The 16,135-nt window shown below is 34.5% G+C and overlaps 1 protein-coding gene across 1 annotated transcript; it reads right to left on the reverse strand.

The window, feature by feature from the left end:
* Positions 1 to 238: 238 nt before the first annotated feature.
* On the reverse strand, positions 239 to 4,962 carry LOC124831818 (threonine dehydratase biosynthetic, chloroplastic). The gene is made up of 9 exons (XM_047305904.2): positions 4,462 to 4,962; positions 3,702 to 3,881; positions 3,308 to 3,577; positions 3,011 to 3,217; positions 1,826 to 2,074; positions 1,681 to 1,751; positions 1,331 to 1,448; positions 937 to 1,071; positions 239 to 782 (listed from the first exon to the last, which is right to left on the reverse strand). Exons 1-9 carry the CDS (start codon positions 4,897 to 4,899, stop codon positions 642 to 644), a joined length of 1,809 nt encoding a protein of 602 aa, XP_047161860.2. The 5' UTR covers positions 4,900 to 4,962; the 3' UTR covers positions 239 to 641.
* Positions 4,963 to 16,135: the final 11,173 nt, after the last annotated feature.

The following is a 16,135-nucleotide window of genomic DNA, read 5'->3' on the forward strand; positions in this document are numbered from 1 at the left end:
ATATGTGATAGCAGTAAAATGTTAAGTGAAAAAGGAACCTCACTTTTATGAATGACTTGAAATATTACTTAGTTTAATTAGTTATTTACAAAAGTTATCTGAAATTGTTTCAGTGGAAGAATATTGGGTCAAAGATTAAACTCTGCGCTATCGGCATTTGAGGTGCTAAATAGAATGATGTTTGGATTGTTCTTTCCTTTGAAGGTGTTCTAAGATTAATGCACAACATTAAATAGCATTTAATTAAAGTAGGGCCAACCCCATATCATGGTGTCAGCATTGGCACCCGTGATCATTGTTGTTCCATTAATGCAAGACGAAAAGTTCAAGTTTTTCAAACATATTCAGGCTGCTGAGTTTAGCAGACAACACTTTCGAAGACGCTTATATTACAGAAAAAATAAGAAAAAGATCAGTCAACAATATTATATAGGACTCCAATGCTTTCCAAAATAAACATAAAATAAAACTACACATTATAAGGATACCGCACTAGGTAACAAGAGCTACTTCCTCGAATCAACCGATGACATGTCTGAAGAGCCACTTCTTTTGAACTTGTAGAGGTTATTGATGAAACATTAAATATGGCCATGTTGTCCACTAAAATGAACAGTAATGACAAGTGCTTAAAACCATGATCAGTGCATTAGAAGCTGGAAGTCACCATCATTGTTCACCACTTGATAATCATATCCAAGTCTCTGAGCACGGTCATGGAATTCATCCATCTCACTTTTGGGTACCTGTATTCCTACTAGAACATTTGCTCCAGTCTCACCCTGTTGGTTACCAAAGTGAAACTCTAATTAAGATCAAAGAACAACACCAAATTGACCTAATGAACTGCTTTTAAGTTTTTTTTTTCAACATTCATAATAACTTCATGATGCTGTGTGTTTGACTAAAGGAATAGAAAATAAAATAACTTCCCACCTCCCCTCGGTAATGGAATAAACTAATATTCCAACGTGGACTGAAGGAGTCTAAAAATTTCATCAAGGCACCGGGTCTTTCAGGAAATGTAAAACGACAAAGAACCTCATTCTGAACATCTGATCTGCCTCCCATCTGAAATTTGTTCAAAACAATACAAACACAGATTCAGTCATTCAACTGTTTGAGAGATAAACAAATTAATTGGGGAGGCTTAGCTGTGTGGTGTTACTTCATTTTCAACATCTAAGCTTAATTTGGACAGGGATCATCAGAAAATACAATATACCTAACAATAATAATGCTACACTGTTTGATGGTTGGGAATAGTGCTGAGAAAAGGGATGTGATACAATAACTTTCATTATGAAGGAAATTTGTGAGGCCAACATACCAGGTAACGCAAGTGGTCTTTCACCAAGTCACTTTCTGTGAGGTTGTAAGTTTGGAGTTGAGAAGATTCCATCCTCTCCTGCATTGCTCTTAGTTCGGAGACTGTGTGAACCCCAACGCTGCACATTTACTATATGTTATGGGTCATCTTAAAATAATACTAGTTGTTAATAGAGATATATATCAATAATAATAAAAAGTTGATAACAGATAGTTCCCTAGAGAATTTTATAGTCAATGAAAACTAATAAATTTGGATAGAGAGATGTCAATATTCAGCGAACATATTGCTCTATAAAAAATTGATTGACAATGGATGACGAGAAAAAAATCAGGGAATTATGATCTCACCTGTATAGGACAACCGCCTTTTTATCAGAGTTGTATCTGTATTTGAATTCTGTGATATTCACCTGCCCCACCTGTCGGACAAGATAGAAAATAAGAATGTGAAGAAAACTTCTAGAAGAAATGTTTGCCAAAGGAGCAGACATACCAATTGACAAAATTGTTTGAAACTGCCAGGTTCCTCAGGCATAACAGTGGCCAGCACAGCCTCTTGTTTACGACCAACATTGGCGAGCTCAGTTACAACGCGAAGTTTATCAAAATTCATGTTTGCTCCACTGGTAATTACTACAATGTTTTCACCCCGGATCCCATTGTACCTGCAGTATGCCTCAGCTCCAGCAAGTGAAAGTGCACCTGCTGGTTCCAATATGTTCCTTTTCTCCTCAAACATATCCTGCAATAAGTTTGATCCTTGTCAAATCCCAAAAGTCCAACTTATACAAAAGATGCACTGTTTTTCATTAAATGTACAAGACAGAGGGCTATGTAAAATTAAGTCCCTAATTCTGATGATACAAATAGAAGAGCTACATTTGGATCTATTGGAAGTCCTACATCGACTAGAGATAAGGTCAATTTATAATATAAAAGTGGGTGGAAACTTCACCTTACAAGTCGGTTTTGTTGAATTGAGTTAGGCTTAAAGTCCTTTTCTTAATACGGGTCATTGTTAGAGTCTATCCTACTAAGATTTATATAATATATAAGTAGGTGTAAACCTTGAGTTAGACTTAGAGTCCACTTCTCAACAAAACCAATATAACTCGCACAAAAGAACAACCTCTAAAAGTACAGGTGAATTTAGTAGCAAGTTCATCTAAATATAACACATGCCTCCCTACTAAAGCTTCTAATTTTAACTAATTCCGTAAAAGGTTTTTCCAACTACTACCAACATTCTCTCGAGTCTCCTTCATCCAGCCCAACCAAGATACAGAAAAAAAATACATCCCAAATATAAAAAAAAAAATTGGTAATTCTTTAACTACACAAAAACTAGAAATAGTTTGTCAACATATCCTAGTTCCCCTAGATATTATATACACTATAGTCCTCCCGCTACAAATTTAAATTTGATATTACTTGTTGGCTCAGGTTCATCAATCATTGGAACAATTAGCTTGAGCAAACGATCTCTACTCTTTTCATGAGTAGTGAGTATAGATTTACTTCATTTGACAAGAGAAAGTAAAGTTCCTAAAATATGCACAAAAGATGCTACAGAAGCATATATATCATATATATATATGAAGTAAAAAGTATAAATCTGGAAAATATATAATGCATCAGAGATTAGGATGTAAACTTCACAAGCAAAAGAAAATGTTACCTTTATTGACGCACAAATTGAATCACGGCTCACAAGAACAACACCGTCTACCAACTCCTTGCATATTCGGAAAGTTTCTTCACCAACCTCTTTAACAGCCACACCATCTGCAAATCCTCCAACCTGGTCCAAAATCACTCTTTGATCATGATGAAATGACAACGCCATTGCATTTGCATCAGAGGGCTCCACCCCAATAATCTTCACCTAAGAATTCATACTAGCCATCAATAATCATCTCTTAATAAAGAAAGCCGTACAAAATCACAACAACCAATAACATAAGATCATGTAAACCTGTGGATTAACCCTCTTCACATAAGCAGCAATACCAGCAATGAGACCACCCCCTCCCACAGGAACAAAGATTGCATGCACTGGACCCTGCATTTGGCGCACAATTTCCATTCCAACTGTTCCCTGACCCATGATGACATCGGGATGATCAAAAGGTGGTACGAAAGTCCTACCCTCCTCTACCGCCTTCTTCTTAGCATATGCTTGTGCTTCATCGTATGAATCCCCCACAAGCACAACCTTAGCACCCAGCGCCTCCACAGATTTCCACTGCAAATTTACGAGAAACAAAAGCGCATAACTTAATTGAACAAATTTTCCTTCCCTGGGATATAATCAAAGACACAAATAAAAAAGAAAGAAGGCAAAAGGAAATATATAAACAAAAGCACACCTTGATTTCTGGGGTGGTAACAGGCATAACAATCACCGCACTGCAATTCAATCTCTTGGCAGAAAATGCAACTCCTTGAGCATGATTCCCAGCAGACGAACAGATAACTCCCTTTTCCAACAACTCCCTGGGAAGCTTTGCCATCATATTATAAGCTCCACGAATCTTAAATGAGAAAACCTACACCCCAATCTCAAATACTTATTCAATAACACGCACGAATCTAGTTCAACTCCCCCTAAAAAATATACTAACAACTAACATTTGTCCATAAAAAACAAAGAAAAAAACACGCTCGTACATTGTCCACTCATCTTTCACTGAACCATATAGCATATCTTAATGATCCACTTGTTTAAAAATCCAGGAAATGCCTTAAGCCCTTCACTACTAAAAGTTAAAACCAAAAACTTGGGTAAAAAAAAAAAACTATGACTGAACCACAGTTCCTTCAATCTCAAGCAAAAATTATAGCCAATTACATCACTGAAATATTTTATTAACAATAATATTCTTTCCTTAAAACTGGCAACACATGTTGTCATGTATAGTAAAGTATTGTAACGATATTTTCAAAATAACTGAGAAGTTATATCTTCACGATTAATAAAAGACAAAGATGATATCTGGGGAGTTCGGAAGTTAAAACTCTAACTTTTTTTAACAATATTAGGCAGGTAATGAAGCATTTAAACACCCATTGCACATAAAAATCAAAAATTGATATCAACCAGATGAAACAAAGGTGGTGGGAACTTACGGGTTGCAAATCCTCTCTCTTGAGCCAAACCTTAACCCCGAGTTTCCCAGAAAGCTTTGTCGCCAATTGCAGAGGGGACTCAATTGCTACATCGTAGACCTTCGAAGTGATAATATTCGTCAAATAACTCAGCGCATTCATCACGCCGTCGCCACCACTGTCGGAGCGTGACCGGTGGGGAACCGCACCGACGTATCCCGGTGGGTACTGGAGGGAATCTGGCGAGACCCGGGGGCGCGGGGGAGCCACTAGCTGGGTATCCTCAACGACGGCGGCAGCGGAGGAGGAAGAACGCGCGGCCTCCGGAGGCTTGGAAAGCGTGGCGGCGATCAAGGGCCTGGGGCTAGGACGTGCCGCGAGTGGGTGGCGTGCCATTTGGTAGAGAGCTTGTCGGCGGAGGAGAGGTGGCGGTGTAGTGGCGACGCGCAACGAATCCATGGCAGTGAGGGAGGCTTGGGTCTGCGGAACAAATTGTTCAGGTTGAAGTCGAAGTCGTTAAATAATATTTACAGACATAAATATACACACATACATATATATATATATATATATATATATATACATATATATATATATATATATATATATATATATACGTATATATATATATATATATATATGTATATATATATATACATATATATATATATATATGTATATATATATATATATGTATATATATATATATATACGTATATATATATATATATATATATTTATATTTATTAAGATTGGAATCTCACGTGTCTAAAATCATTAAATGATATAAAAAAATTTAAGTAACACTTTCTTAACAAGTAATTTTTATGAGTATTGATAAAAAGAAAATATAACTAGCATTTCCTTTTAAAAAAATTATTTATAAATAATATATAAATGTAAATGTTTATATAACGATAATCTCAAACAGTTGTGATTTTAGAATTGAACTGACAATCACGTATAAAATACTAGTATTTGTATCTGTAAAATTTTAAAAATTATAGTAGATTTATTAAATTAATTTAAAATTATAAAAATACAATTAAATTTAATATAAGTATTCTATTTTATAAAATTAAATAATAATATTTTAATTATTTTTATGATAAAAATGTACTGAAGTTATTTATATATATTTTTAATAAAATATATTGTATATAATTATTTTAAACAATAAATATAAATTGAGTTGATCAAAATTAAGAAATCAAATTCAATTTTAAATGAATTATTGATTAGATAATGTAACATCCCCAAAAATACAGTAATAAACCATACATTAGAAATAATTACAATTGGTAATATATCAGTTCAGTCTTATACTAATCAAGCGTACGATTTTGGCCGAACGACCTTACATAGAGCTATAAACTTAACTGCGCAAAATAGACAAGACTAGACCGAACGGTTTACAAAAGGGGTTACCGAACGATCATTCCTACCGAAAGAAAAGGTGATCGAACAACACCTTATACTAACTAAACTATACTACTAACCGAACGTTCTACGGTTCGGCCTTAACTTCAACTTCTACGAGATTATCTTCCTCCAAATTTCCTTCTTCCAGCGCCTCTTCCAGTAGCGCGTCTCCTTCTGCTCACATCCACACGGATGATCATTGCAACGACAAGACGAACGTACAAGACCAGATAACACAAGGAAAACACAGGGTAAGCTTATGTAATTTAATTCATGCTTCAACATATACGTTAAACAATCCAACACAAGAACATTTCAACATAAGTATCATTGCAACGCCTATCACTAGACCGACCGTCCGGACTGTATGAACTCTGTGTAGCTACAAGCGTTCGTGCACCCGGGTGATGTAGTAACTGGAATACTCTCATCAGCTGCCACCCGAGGTTAGTCCTATTCATCCAAAGTACCCCTAAGGACGGGACCTCCTACCGTTTCCACACATGACCTACCCTCCTCTATGTGAGGAGGAGTACCCACGAAACATCAGGATGAACAATCAGCATTAACATGCCTACAGTCATACTTTACCAATTCCAATATTCATACATGAGTAATTCCTCCCCGGAACGCTCGTCCATAAACCATAACATTTCAATATCACATTTTCTTCATCGCTCACTAATACATATCTCATTTAATCACATCGTTCAAAGATTCATAAGGATTACAAATAACGAACGTTCAACCCGAATGTAAAACTGGGCCGAACACATAGAGCGAGACTGAGAGATCTCCAAATTTGAGAATGGATTAAGACCAAGGGTTGACATCGAATAATAAGAAAAGATAGTGAGTATAGTAATAGATTCCAAGGAAATTGGGGCGAACGTCCATTTCAAGTTGAGTCAATTTAAATAAACGGACTCTTGATAATTCACTCAGAACGTAAAGAGAACAAACCAAAGACGTAGACTCTAGGATGAAATCAATGAATAGGAATATTTCAAGACACGAAAGATAAGACTTAGAATTGTCTCATATGAAGAAACCAAACGTTTGTGAATACTTTGTTTATTTGAGTTTAATACTGGACACTACAGTGAGCGAACCCTAAAGGGCCTGAACGAACGCTCATATCAAGAAATTTAGCTTAAAGTGATAGGACAAGTACCTGGTGTACGACCAAGCACTACTCAGCACGAGCGCTTGGTGTAAGACCGAGCACTAATAAACTTATAATAAACGTTTTGATAAATATAGTAAGATACTATTGAAGTAGTGCTTACGAACAACAAAATATACAATTACTTATATTCTTAGATCTATAACCGAACGGTAATGCCCAACTGTGTTTGGTCGAACGCTCATACACAGTACTCCGAAGTGCGGACGTTCGTCCTCAACTAGAATCCTTCCCAAATGAAAGAATTCACTACCAATTCAATTTTACTAGGAAACCGAACGGTCGAGGACCGTTCAGTAACGTACGTATACACTCGTAAGGAAAATTTCTTATCATAATCAATATTATTAAATTTCAGTTCTTAACATATAGTCTCACACATTTATATTCATACCATATTCAATTAATCATATCTTATATCACCAAATCACAGAAATCTCATACGTTTCATGCATCATAACATATCACCTTCATTTATCATAAAAAATCAAAACAGCGAACATTCATGCATCATATAGTCAATAAATTAAATTAATAAGCTCCCCTTACCTCTTCTGTGAACGTCCTAAACGTAGGTTCTTGGTTTGTCCGACTACAACTTCTACCCTCACGATCACCTAACTCTTCCAAACTAAACCAAACAGCAAGAAACCAGGATAACTTAGTCTACACCCTCGCATGAAACCAAAACGTGGTTTGCATGTAACAAAAGAACAAACCACTAAGGGGAGAAGACTTACCAGCTCAAACTTGAAACTCGTTCGGTTCAAGATGAAGCTTGGGACGCCGGGAATGCTTCCACGGTACCTGAACGGTGATCGGAGTAGAGAAAGGTAAGTTACAGTAGAGAGAAGGAAGGGTTTTCTAGAGAGAAGAAGGAGGAAAATGAAAGATCAGATTTTGGAAAGAGGGTGCATGCAGAGGAGAGTGGGCAGGGTTTTCAGAAAATCATTTTTGTTTACCCCACGTCCAAACGGACGTACGCTCTCCTATCGACACCTGCCATCCACTAATTGATTTTCGAAACTTCGATTCTTGACACCTGGCGTTTTCGCAGAGGATTTGGGTGCGTTTTTAATGAGTCTGAGCAGGGGTTTTTGGGTGCATTTAACGAGGCCTGACAGATAACGTAGAAAAATATAAATAATAGATTTTCTAATAATAAAAATAATGAATGATACAAACATTATTAAATAAACTCTCTAAAATTACAAATGTTAGATGATAGAAGGAAACTATGTGCAACATGTCAAAAAGTAAAGCAAGTTAAGTCTTCTTTCTATTCAAAAAATGTTATTTTTACTTCAAAACCTTTAGAATTGTTGTATCTGGATTTATTTGGTTCTTCAAAAAGATAAAAAGTTTTAGTGACAATTACTTTGTTTATGTAATTTTTTATGATTATTCAAGATATACATGGATTTTTTTTTAAATTATGTAAGGTGAAGTGTTCAAGGCATTTTAAAACATTTGTGAAAAGAGTCCAAAATGAAAAAGGTTTAAAAATCAAAATTTTGAGAAGTGATAATGGAGGAGAATTCCAAAATGAATTATTTGAAAAATTTTGTGAAGAACATCACATCACTCAAAAAAAATTTGTATTTAGAACTCTTAAAAAAATGGAGATGTAGAGAGAAAATAGATCATTGGAAGAACTTGCTAGAACTTTATTGAATGAATCCTGTATTCTTAAATATTTTTGGGTTGATGTTATGAGCACTACTTGTTACATATTAAATAGAATGCTCATTAGACCCGTTCTAAAAATTATTCCTTATCAACTTTTTAAAGGAAGAAAATCCAATATATCTCATTTGAAATTTTTTTGTTTCAAGTGTTTTGTCTTAAACAATGAAAAATAGAATTTAGAAAAATATGATTCTAAAATCGGTGAAGCGATATTTTTGGGATGTTCTCTTACCAACAAAGAATATAGAGTTTTTAATAAGAGAACCTTATTAATTGAAGAATTTGTGCATGTTGTCTTTGATGAAATTATAAACCATAAGGAGAACCTTATTGAGTCAAATAGACCACTTACAAGTAATGAAGATTACTTAACATAAATGTGTTGAAGAGATGTAAATCACTGACAATCCTCCTTCTCAACCTGAAGATGTCCCTAAGAATTGCCTAGAACTACATTGATTGTCTATGGATAATATCATAGGAGATATTTCAAAAGGGATAACTACTATAAGTACTTTAAGAAAGGCTTAATTACCTACTTAGTCCCCATGTTAGGAGGTAATTTTCTGTTCAGTACCCAGTTTTAAAAATGTAGGCATTTGGTACCTATGTTTTGAAATTTGTATCAATTCAATCCTATCCAGTTAACGGCGTTATAATTGATGCGAGAAATTAAGGACGTTAATGATAGTCTGGGTGGAATAGCTATCAAATGTTTGAATGCATCTTCATTAACGTCCTTAATTTCTCGCATCAATTATAACGGCGTTAACTGGATAGGATTGAATTGATACAAATTTCAAAACATAGGTACCAAATGCCTACATTTTTAAAACCGGGTACTAAATAGAAAATTACCTCCTAACATGGGGACTAAGTAGGTAATTAAGCCTTTAAGAAATTTTTGTATGATTGTGGATTTTATTTTTCTCAACTAGAACCCAAGAATATTGGAGAAGCTCTTCAAGATGATAAGTGGTGTGTTGCAATACAAGAAGAGTTGAACCAATTTGAAGGGGATGATGTCTTGGAACTCATTCCAAGGAAGGAAAAGCATAAACTTATTGGAACAAAATGGGTGTTCTGAAACAAGTTGGATGAAGATGGTCATATTACCAAGAACAAAGTCAGATTTGTTGTATAAGGATATGGTCAAGAAAAAGGTATTTACTATGATGGAACTTAGCTCATGTTGTGAGGTTCGAAGTTATACGTTTACTTCTTGCTTATGCCTCTATTATGAAATTTAAACTGCATCAAATGGATGCTAAGAGTGTTTTTTAAATGGGTTTATCAAAGATGATGTTTATGTTGAGCAACCTCCTAGTTTTGAAGATTATAAATATCCAAATCGTATTTACAAACTTAAGAAACATTGTTTGGACTAAAATAAGGTTTTAGGTCTTAGTATGAGAGACTTAGTAACTTTTTGTTAGAAAATGACCTTTCTAGAGGAAAAATTTCATTTAACTTTGTTCATAAAGAGACTAGGAGAACATGTCCTACTAATTCAAGTATATGTTGATGACATTATTTTTTGGATCTACTGATAATTCTCTTTGTAAAGAGTTCGCAAGTATTATGCAAGGAGAATTTGAGATGTTAATGATGAGAGAATTGACATTCTTTCTAGGACTTCAAATTAAATAGATGGAAGGTGACACCTTTATCTCTCAAGCTACATATTACAGAGAGACTTTTAAGAAATTTGGAATGTGAAGTACCCAAGAAAGACTAGGGGGGAGGGGTTGAATATTATCAATGGAAAAATATTTTCGTAATTAACCTTTCTGATAACTTCTTTGAGATTATGAGATTTATCAAATCATTAATAAGCGCTCGACTTCGTGTGATTATAAACGATAACTTCTTTTCATATGTTATTCAATATATATATATATATATATATATATATATATATATATATATATATATATATATATATATATATACTGCAGAGTTTGTAAGAACTTTCTTAGTTAAAGAATAATCGTTTAGTATGGGAAGATTCTTGTTTTATAAATCTAAAGGGCAATTGAAGGTTTTATGAGAAAAACGTTTAGGAAAAGGTAGATAATAAATGCACATATAGATTCACTCTAACTGAGCTATGTCCAGTCTCCTGTATCCACAAAGAGTTTCACTATAATTTTCAACAAGATTACACAATTGAGTATTCTCACCACTCCTGGTATTCCTAATCAGCGAATAACCTTTTGTACCTTAGACTGGTTGAGTATTTGCATCATTCCTGGTATCCCTATTCAGCGAATAACCTTCTGTTACCCTAAACTACTTGAGTATTTGCACCACTCCTCGTACTAGACAATCCTTATATCCTCTTATACGTTGCCTAGATTTTGTCAAATTCTAAGAGTTTCAACAACACGTGTTTTAATTCTCTTCAAAATTGCAATCAATGCTTACAAGTCGCTTAGACTATTACTTTCGTAGAGAGGATGTGTGTACAATATAATACAGTCTAGAAACTCGTTGGGTGTTTCTCTCTTTTCTCTTTTTCTTTCTTCTTACAATAGTAAGCAAAAATTACAATGAAGCTCGAGAGCGTTGCTTGACTGTTCTTCTTTTTCTCTTGCTCAAATATTTTCTTTTCCTTGAGCTTTTCTTTGCTTATCTTTTAAATGCTTTTCGTAGGATGAATGTTTTCGTTGTAAGCTTTTTCTTATGTTATCCTCTTGATTCTTCCTTTGAGTGATCTTCTATTTAAAGGCTCTTGAAAAGATATCTGTTAGATTGAGTTATAGGCCTTGAATCTTGTGTCTTCTCTTTCTTCCAAAGCAATCGTTGGTTAAAGTCAACTTTTCAAAGCAAACATGCTTTTTCATTACTTTGCTTGAAGTATGTTGTACTTTCTTTTAGACACTGCTTCTTATGAAGAGAACATTACGTGAATGTCTCTTATGTTTCTAACGTCCACTTCTGATATATTTCAAATAAAGTAGTGGATGCATGTAGTAGGCTATCCACACATAATAGAGTAGATTGTGCATGCAACAAATATGTCTTATCTCTTATTACTTTTGTTATTTTGTAACGTTAAGCATTTAATGACTTTTAATACTTGTTCAAAATAACAAGTGTTTTTTCTATTTTCAATCGTAGAGGTAGCATTTATAAATAAAGTTTTTTTTCTATGATACCAAGCGTTGAGTTGGAACTTCATCGTTGACGAAGTAGAGATTTTAGCTTATGGTATCGTCTAAGTTGATATAAATGATTTTCGGAATATTTCCTTTATGGGCTTAAAGGTTTAGCAGTTATCTTTTCTTTCTTAATCTTTTTTATGCTTATTGAGGGTTTGGTAAAAGACATTGTCTTGACACCTTTTTGCTTCTTGAGAGTTTAATTGAATACCCTTGGGTACAAATAGCTCATTTGTTTAGCATAACTCTCTTTCAACACTTTGACTTGTGAGTCGTTTAATGTTATGTTTGGAAGCTTTTATCCTACTTGTTTTCCTAAAGATTTTCTATGTTGACGGATGATTTGGGAATCTTGTTTCTATCCTTTGTGTTTAGATAAATTTATATTCTCATCTCGTTTAATGTTATTTGATTAAACTTCAAAATCTGATATCATTGGGGCGCGTAGACGATTTTGGCTTAATAGAATGGATATTGCAAAGGAGGAAAACACGTATATGGCTATCTCTTGCTATTTAGATAAAGATGATCAGGTACTAAGGTTAATTAAACCATGCTTAAAGGTATGATTGGTTCTTCTATATCTTATTGCTAGTAGGCCTGATATTATGCATAGTGTATGTATGTATGCTAGATACCAAGCCTATCCTAAGGAATCTCATCTTGTAGCAATTAAACGTATCTTAAAATATCTTAAGGGAACTACTTCCTTTGGCCTCTGGTATCCTTTTAATACGTCTCCTAATCTAATAGGTTTTTCTGATGCTGATTATGAAGGGTGTTAAAATAAATTTGTCATTTTCTTGGATGTTCTTTAGTTTCATCGATTAACACACTTTACTATGTAACTTTAACTTAAAATCTTGTCGTTACAATGGTCATAAACGTCTAGAAATTGGTAGATTCCCTTTAAAAGAGTTGTTAGGATTTGATTTATATATATATATATATATATATATATATATATATATATATGCCTCTATAATCGATTATTTCTATCTACAAACCAAATTATGAGCATTCTTGATACCTTGCCCTCCTTCCCTTTGTTTTTGAGTCTCTGTATTTCATTCCTACACCAAATGGTTGAACCTTCTAAACACAAGATCCCCACATTTAAAAGAATTTGCATTCTAGACCCTACTCCTACACTTCTTGTGAGACTTGTAAATCTTGAAGGGTGGGTCTCTAGTCCTAAGAAAAGTGTTACCAATAAGGAGTATTGGTAAATCTTGAAGAAATTTGTTTTGATGATGCTACAAGATGTTTAGTTGAAGAAGATATTAAAATTAGTTAAAAGCAATTTGTAGAAATTAAATGTAGTAGGAAATTCTTGTAAACCTTGTAAGCTTGCATTTTTATCTTCAATAATCGATTATAGAATAGCAATAATCGATTATCACAGAGTCATACAGGAATAATCGATTATCACTTCATATAATCGATTATCACTTTTTGAAAACCCTGTAACGGACTTGAATAATCGATTATCACTTACAATAATCGATTATTCATGGCAGTTGGGAGTTGACCTTTGGCATTCAGTGTACTTGGCTATATATTTTGTTTTGGTGAAATTAGAAAATAACAGTTGAACAAAAAGCTTTTGAAAATACAGTGTGATCTGAGGAAGTTCCAAAAGCTTGTTCATTACATTGCCTGGTCTTGTGAAAAGGAGAAGCTCGCGCTTTGTGGGTCAAAGGTCGGAGCGGTTCTCTTCAAGTTGGCAAAGTTTCTGTTCTTCCGGTTCGTTCGTTCGAAGGAAGGTTTTATCTGTTTTCTGTTTCATTCACTCTATTGTAAACTTGTGAAACTATTTTTAGTGAAAACGTTAATCACTTTTTATAGTGATTAACAACTGGACGTAGATTCTTTTGAATCGAACCAGGATAAAAATTCTGTGTTGAATTTTCTTGCTCTCTATACTCTTTACTGTTTTATACACATCAACTGTTTGGAAATTTGTCTCTAAGTAAATTAAATTTATAAAACTGACCACCTTATTAAGAGTTTGACTGAACACGCTTTCCGCTTTATAAGTTATTCCGCTGTGCAAAATTCTATAACGGTACCGATTGTTCCAACAATTGGTATCAGAGCTTGCTTTGATATTTTTTCAAATCTTTTCGAAAATGGCCGGTCATCAAACTCAAGTATATGCCGAGGGTGCTTCCATCAACAGACCACCACTCTTTACTGGTGATAACTATGCATTCTGGAAAGTCAAAATGGAAATTTTTATGGGGTCTGTTGACAGAGGCATCTGGGAAGCTGTACTAAATGGTCCTTATATTCCAAAAAGAACTATTGATGGTGTAGAAGTAGAAAAACCATACTTTAACTGGACTCCAGAGGAAAATAGAAGAGCTCAATTTGATATTAAGGCTCGCAACATTATTTCATCTGCTGTTGTACTTGATGAGTTTTATAGAATTTCAGTTTGTAAGACAGCACAAGAAATGTGGGAGGTTCTCAGAGTCACACATGAAGGAACAGAGGACGTGAAACGTGCAAGGAAGAACACTCTCATTCAGGAGTATGAGATGTTCAGAATGCAACCTGGAGAAACAATTTCTGATGTCCAAAAGCGATTCATTCACATAGTGAACCACTTGACAGGGTTGGGTAAGACTTTTGATACTGATGAATTAAATGTAAAAATCTTGAAATCATTGGATAGGTCTTGGCAACCAAAAGTGACTGCCATCTCTGAGTCTCAAAATCTTACTCAAATGTCTATGCCAATCTTGTTTGGGAAACTCCGTGAGCATGAACTTGACTTGAGAAGATTGACGGCTGAAGAAGATCAAGGCAAAAGAAAGACACTAGCCTTCAAGTCCGAGATCTCCAAAGGAAAGAACTCTAAAAGGATTGAAGATGATGACTCCGATGATGATGAAGAAAAAATGAGTCTTATGATTAAGAAGTTTGCAAAATTTATGAAAGCAAAGGGAAAAGACATATACCGTGAAGAAAGGAAAGAAAATCATGGATCTTCTTCAAGCATTAAATGTTATGGATGTGGAGAAAGAGGTCATGTGAAGACTGACTGTCCTAAAAATAAGAAAAGTGAAGAAAAGAAAGAAAGAAAGTTTCCAAAGAAGAAGAAAGCTTACATAGCTTGGGAAGAGAATGCTTCTAGTTCTTCAAGCTCAAGCGAATCAGATGAAGAAGCAAATTTGTGCTTAATGGCAGACCTAGAAGATGCAGGAAGCCAAGTAAGTGATTCTAGCTTAGAGTCAAGTAATGAGTTTGACTTACAAAAGGCATTTCTTGATTTGTTAAATGAATCTGAAAAACTTGATGTTGCTCATAAAAAGCTAAAGAAAGAGCATAATGAATTGAAATTGAGATATGAAAAAGTTCTAGATGACGAAGTTGTTTTAAGAAACAAAGTCAGTAATTTGGAAACTAAATTATCTGAATCTGATACTATTGTACATCCTATTGAATGTCTATCATGTAAAAGTCATCTATTTGATATTGACATTCTTGAGCACTTACTTGCAAAGGCAACTAAGTCTAAATCATATGCCAAAACAAACTTTGAGAAAAGCAATGCAAGAAGTGGAAACACACATCTACACAAAAAATCTAAAGTGATAAGAACCCGTAGAGTTTGGGTAGAAAAAGGGACTTTTGTGAAAAATAACGTGGTTGAACAGAAGCTCTTGTAGAATACTGTTTGTCAGAGGAAGTTCTCAGAAGCTATAGTTCAAGTTCCCTTGCTTGGTCTCGTGAACAGGAGAGGCTCGTGTGTCGTGTGTCGATAGTCGGAGCAAGCTCTCTTCGAGTTAGCAAGGTGCTCTGCCTGGTCTCGTGAATAGGAGAAGCTCGCGTTTCGTTTGTCGATATTCGGAGCGTTTCTCTTCGAGTTGGCAGAGTGTTCTTCTTCCTGTTCGTTCGTCGAAGGAAGGTTTATTTATCTGCTTTATTCACTATTTGTTGTAATCTGTGAAACCATTTTTAGTGAAAAAGGTTAATCACTATTTATAGTGATTAACGACTGGACGTAGAATCTTTTGATTCGAACCAGGATAAAAATCCAGTGTATCAATTTTTCTACTCTCTATACTCTTTACCTTTTACGCATGTTAACTGTTTGATTAATTTTCTCTAAGAAAATTGTTTTTCTAAAACGGACCATTAAACTTGATTTGTGACCGTAACACGCTTTCTAAGTATTTTATTCCGCTGCGCGACTCTATAACGGTACCGATTGTTCCAACAATTG

This window comes from Vigna umbellata, chromosome 8 (assembly GCF_029865625.1).
Source record: "Vigna umbellata cultivar VRB3 chromosome 8, Vumbellata_1.0, whole genome shotgun sequence".
Taxonomy (NCBI): domain Eukaryota; kingdom Viridiplantae; phylum Streptophyta; class Magnoliopsida; order Fabales; family Fabaceae; genus Vigna; species Vigna umbellata.

Excerpts from the sequence above, each read along its gene's own strand:
- LOC124831818 (XM_047305904.2), bottom strand. The coding sequence starts at position 4,899 with ATGGATTCGTTGCGCGTCGCCACTACACCGCCACCTCTCCTCCGCCGA. Across the intron at positions 3,218-3,307 it reads TGAAGAGGGTTAATCCACAG|GTGAAGATTATTGGGGTGGA; the intron begins GTTTACATGATC and ends ATGAATTCTTAG. Across the intron at positions 2,075-3,010 it reads CAATTTGTGCGTCAATAAAG|GATATGTTTGAGGAGAAAAG; the intron begins GTAACATTTTCT and ends AACTTATTGCAG.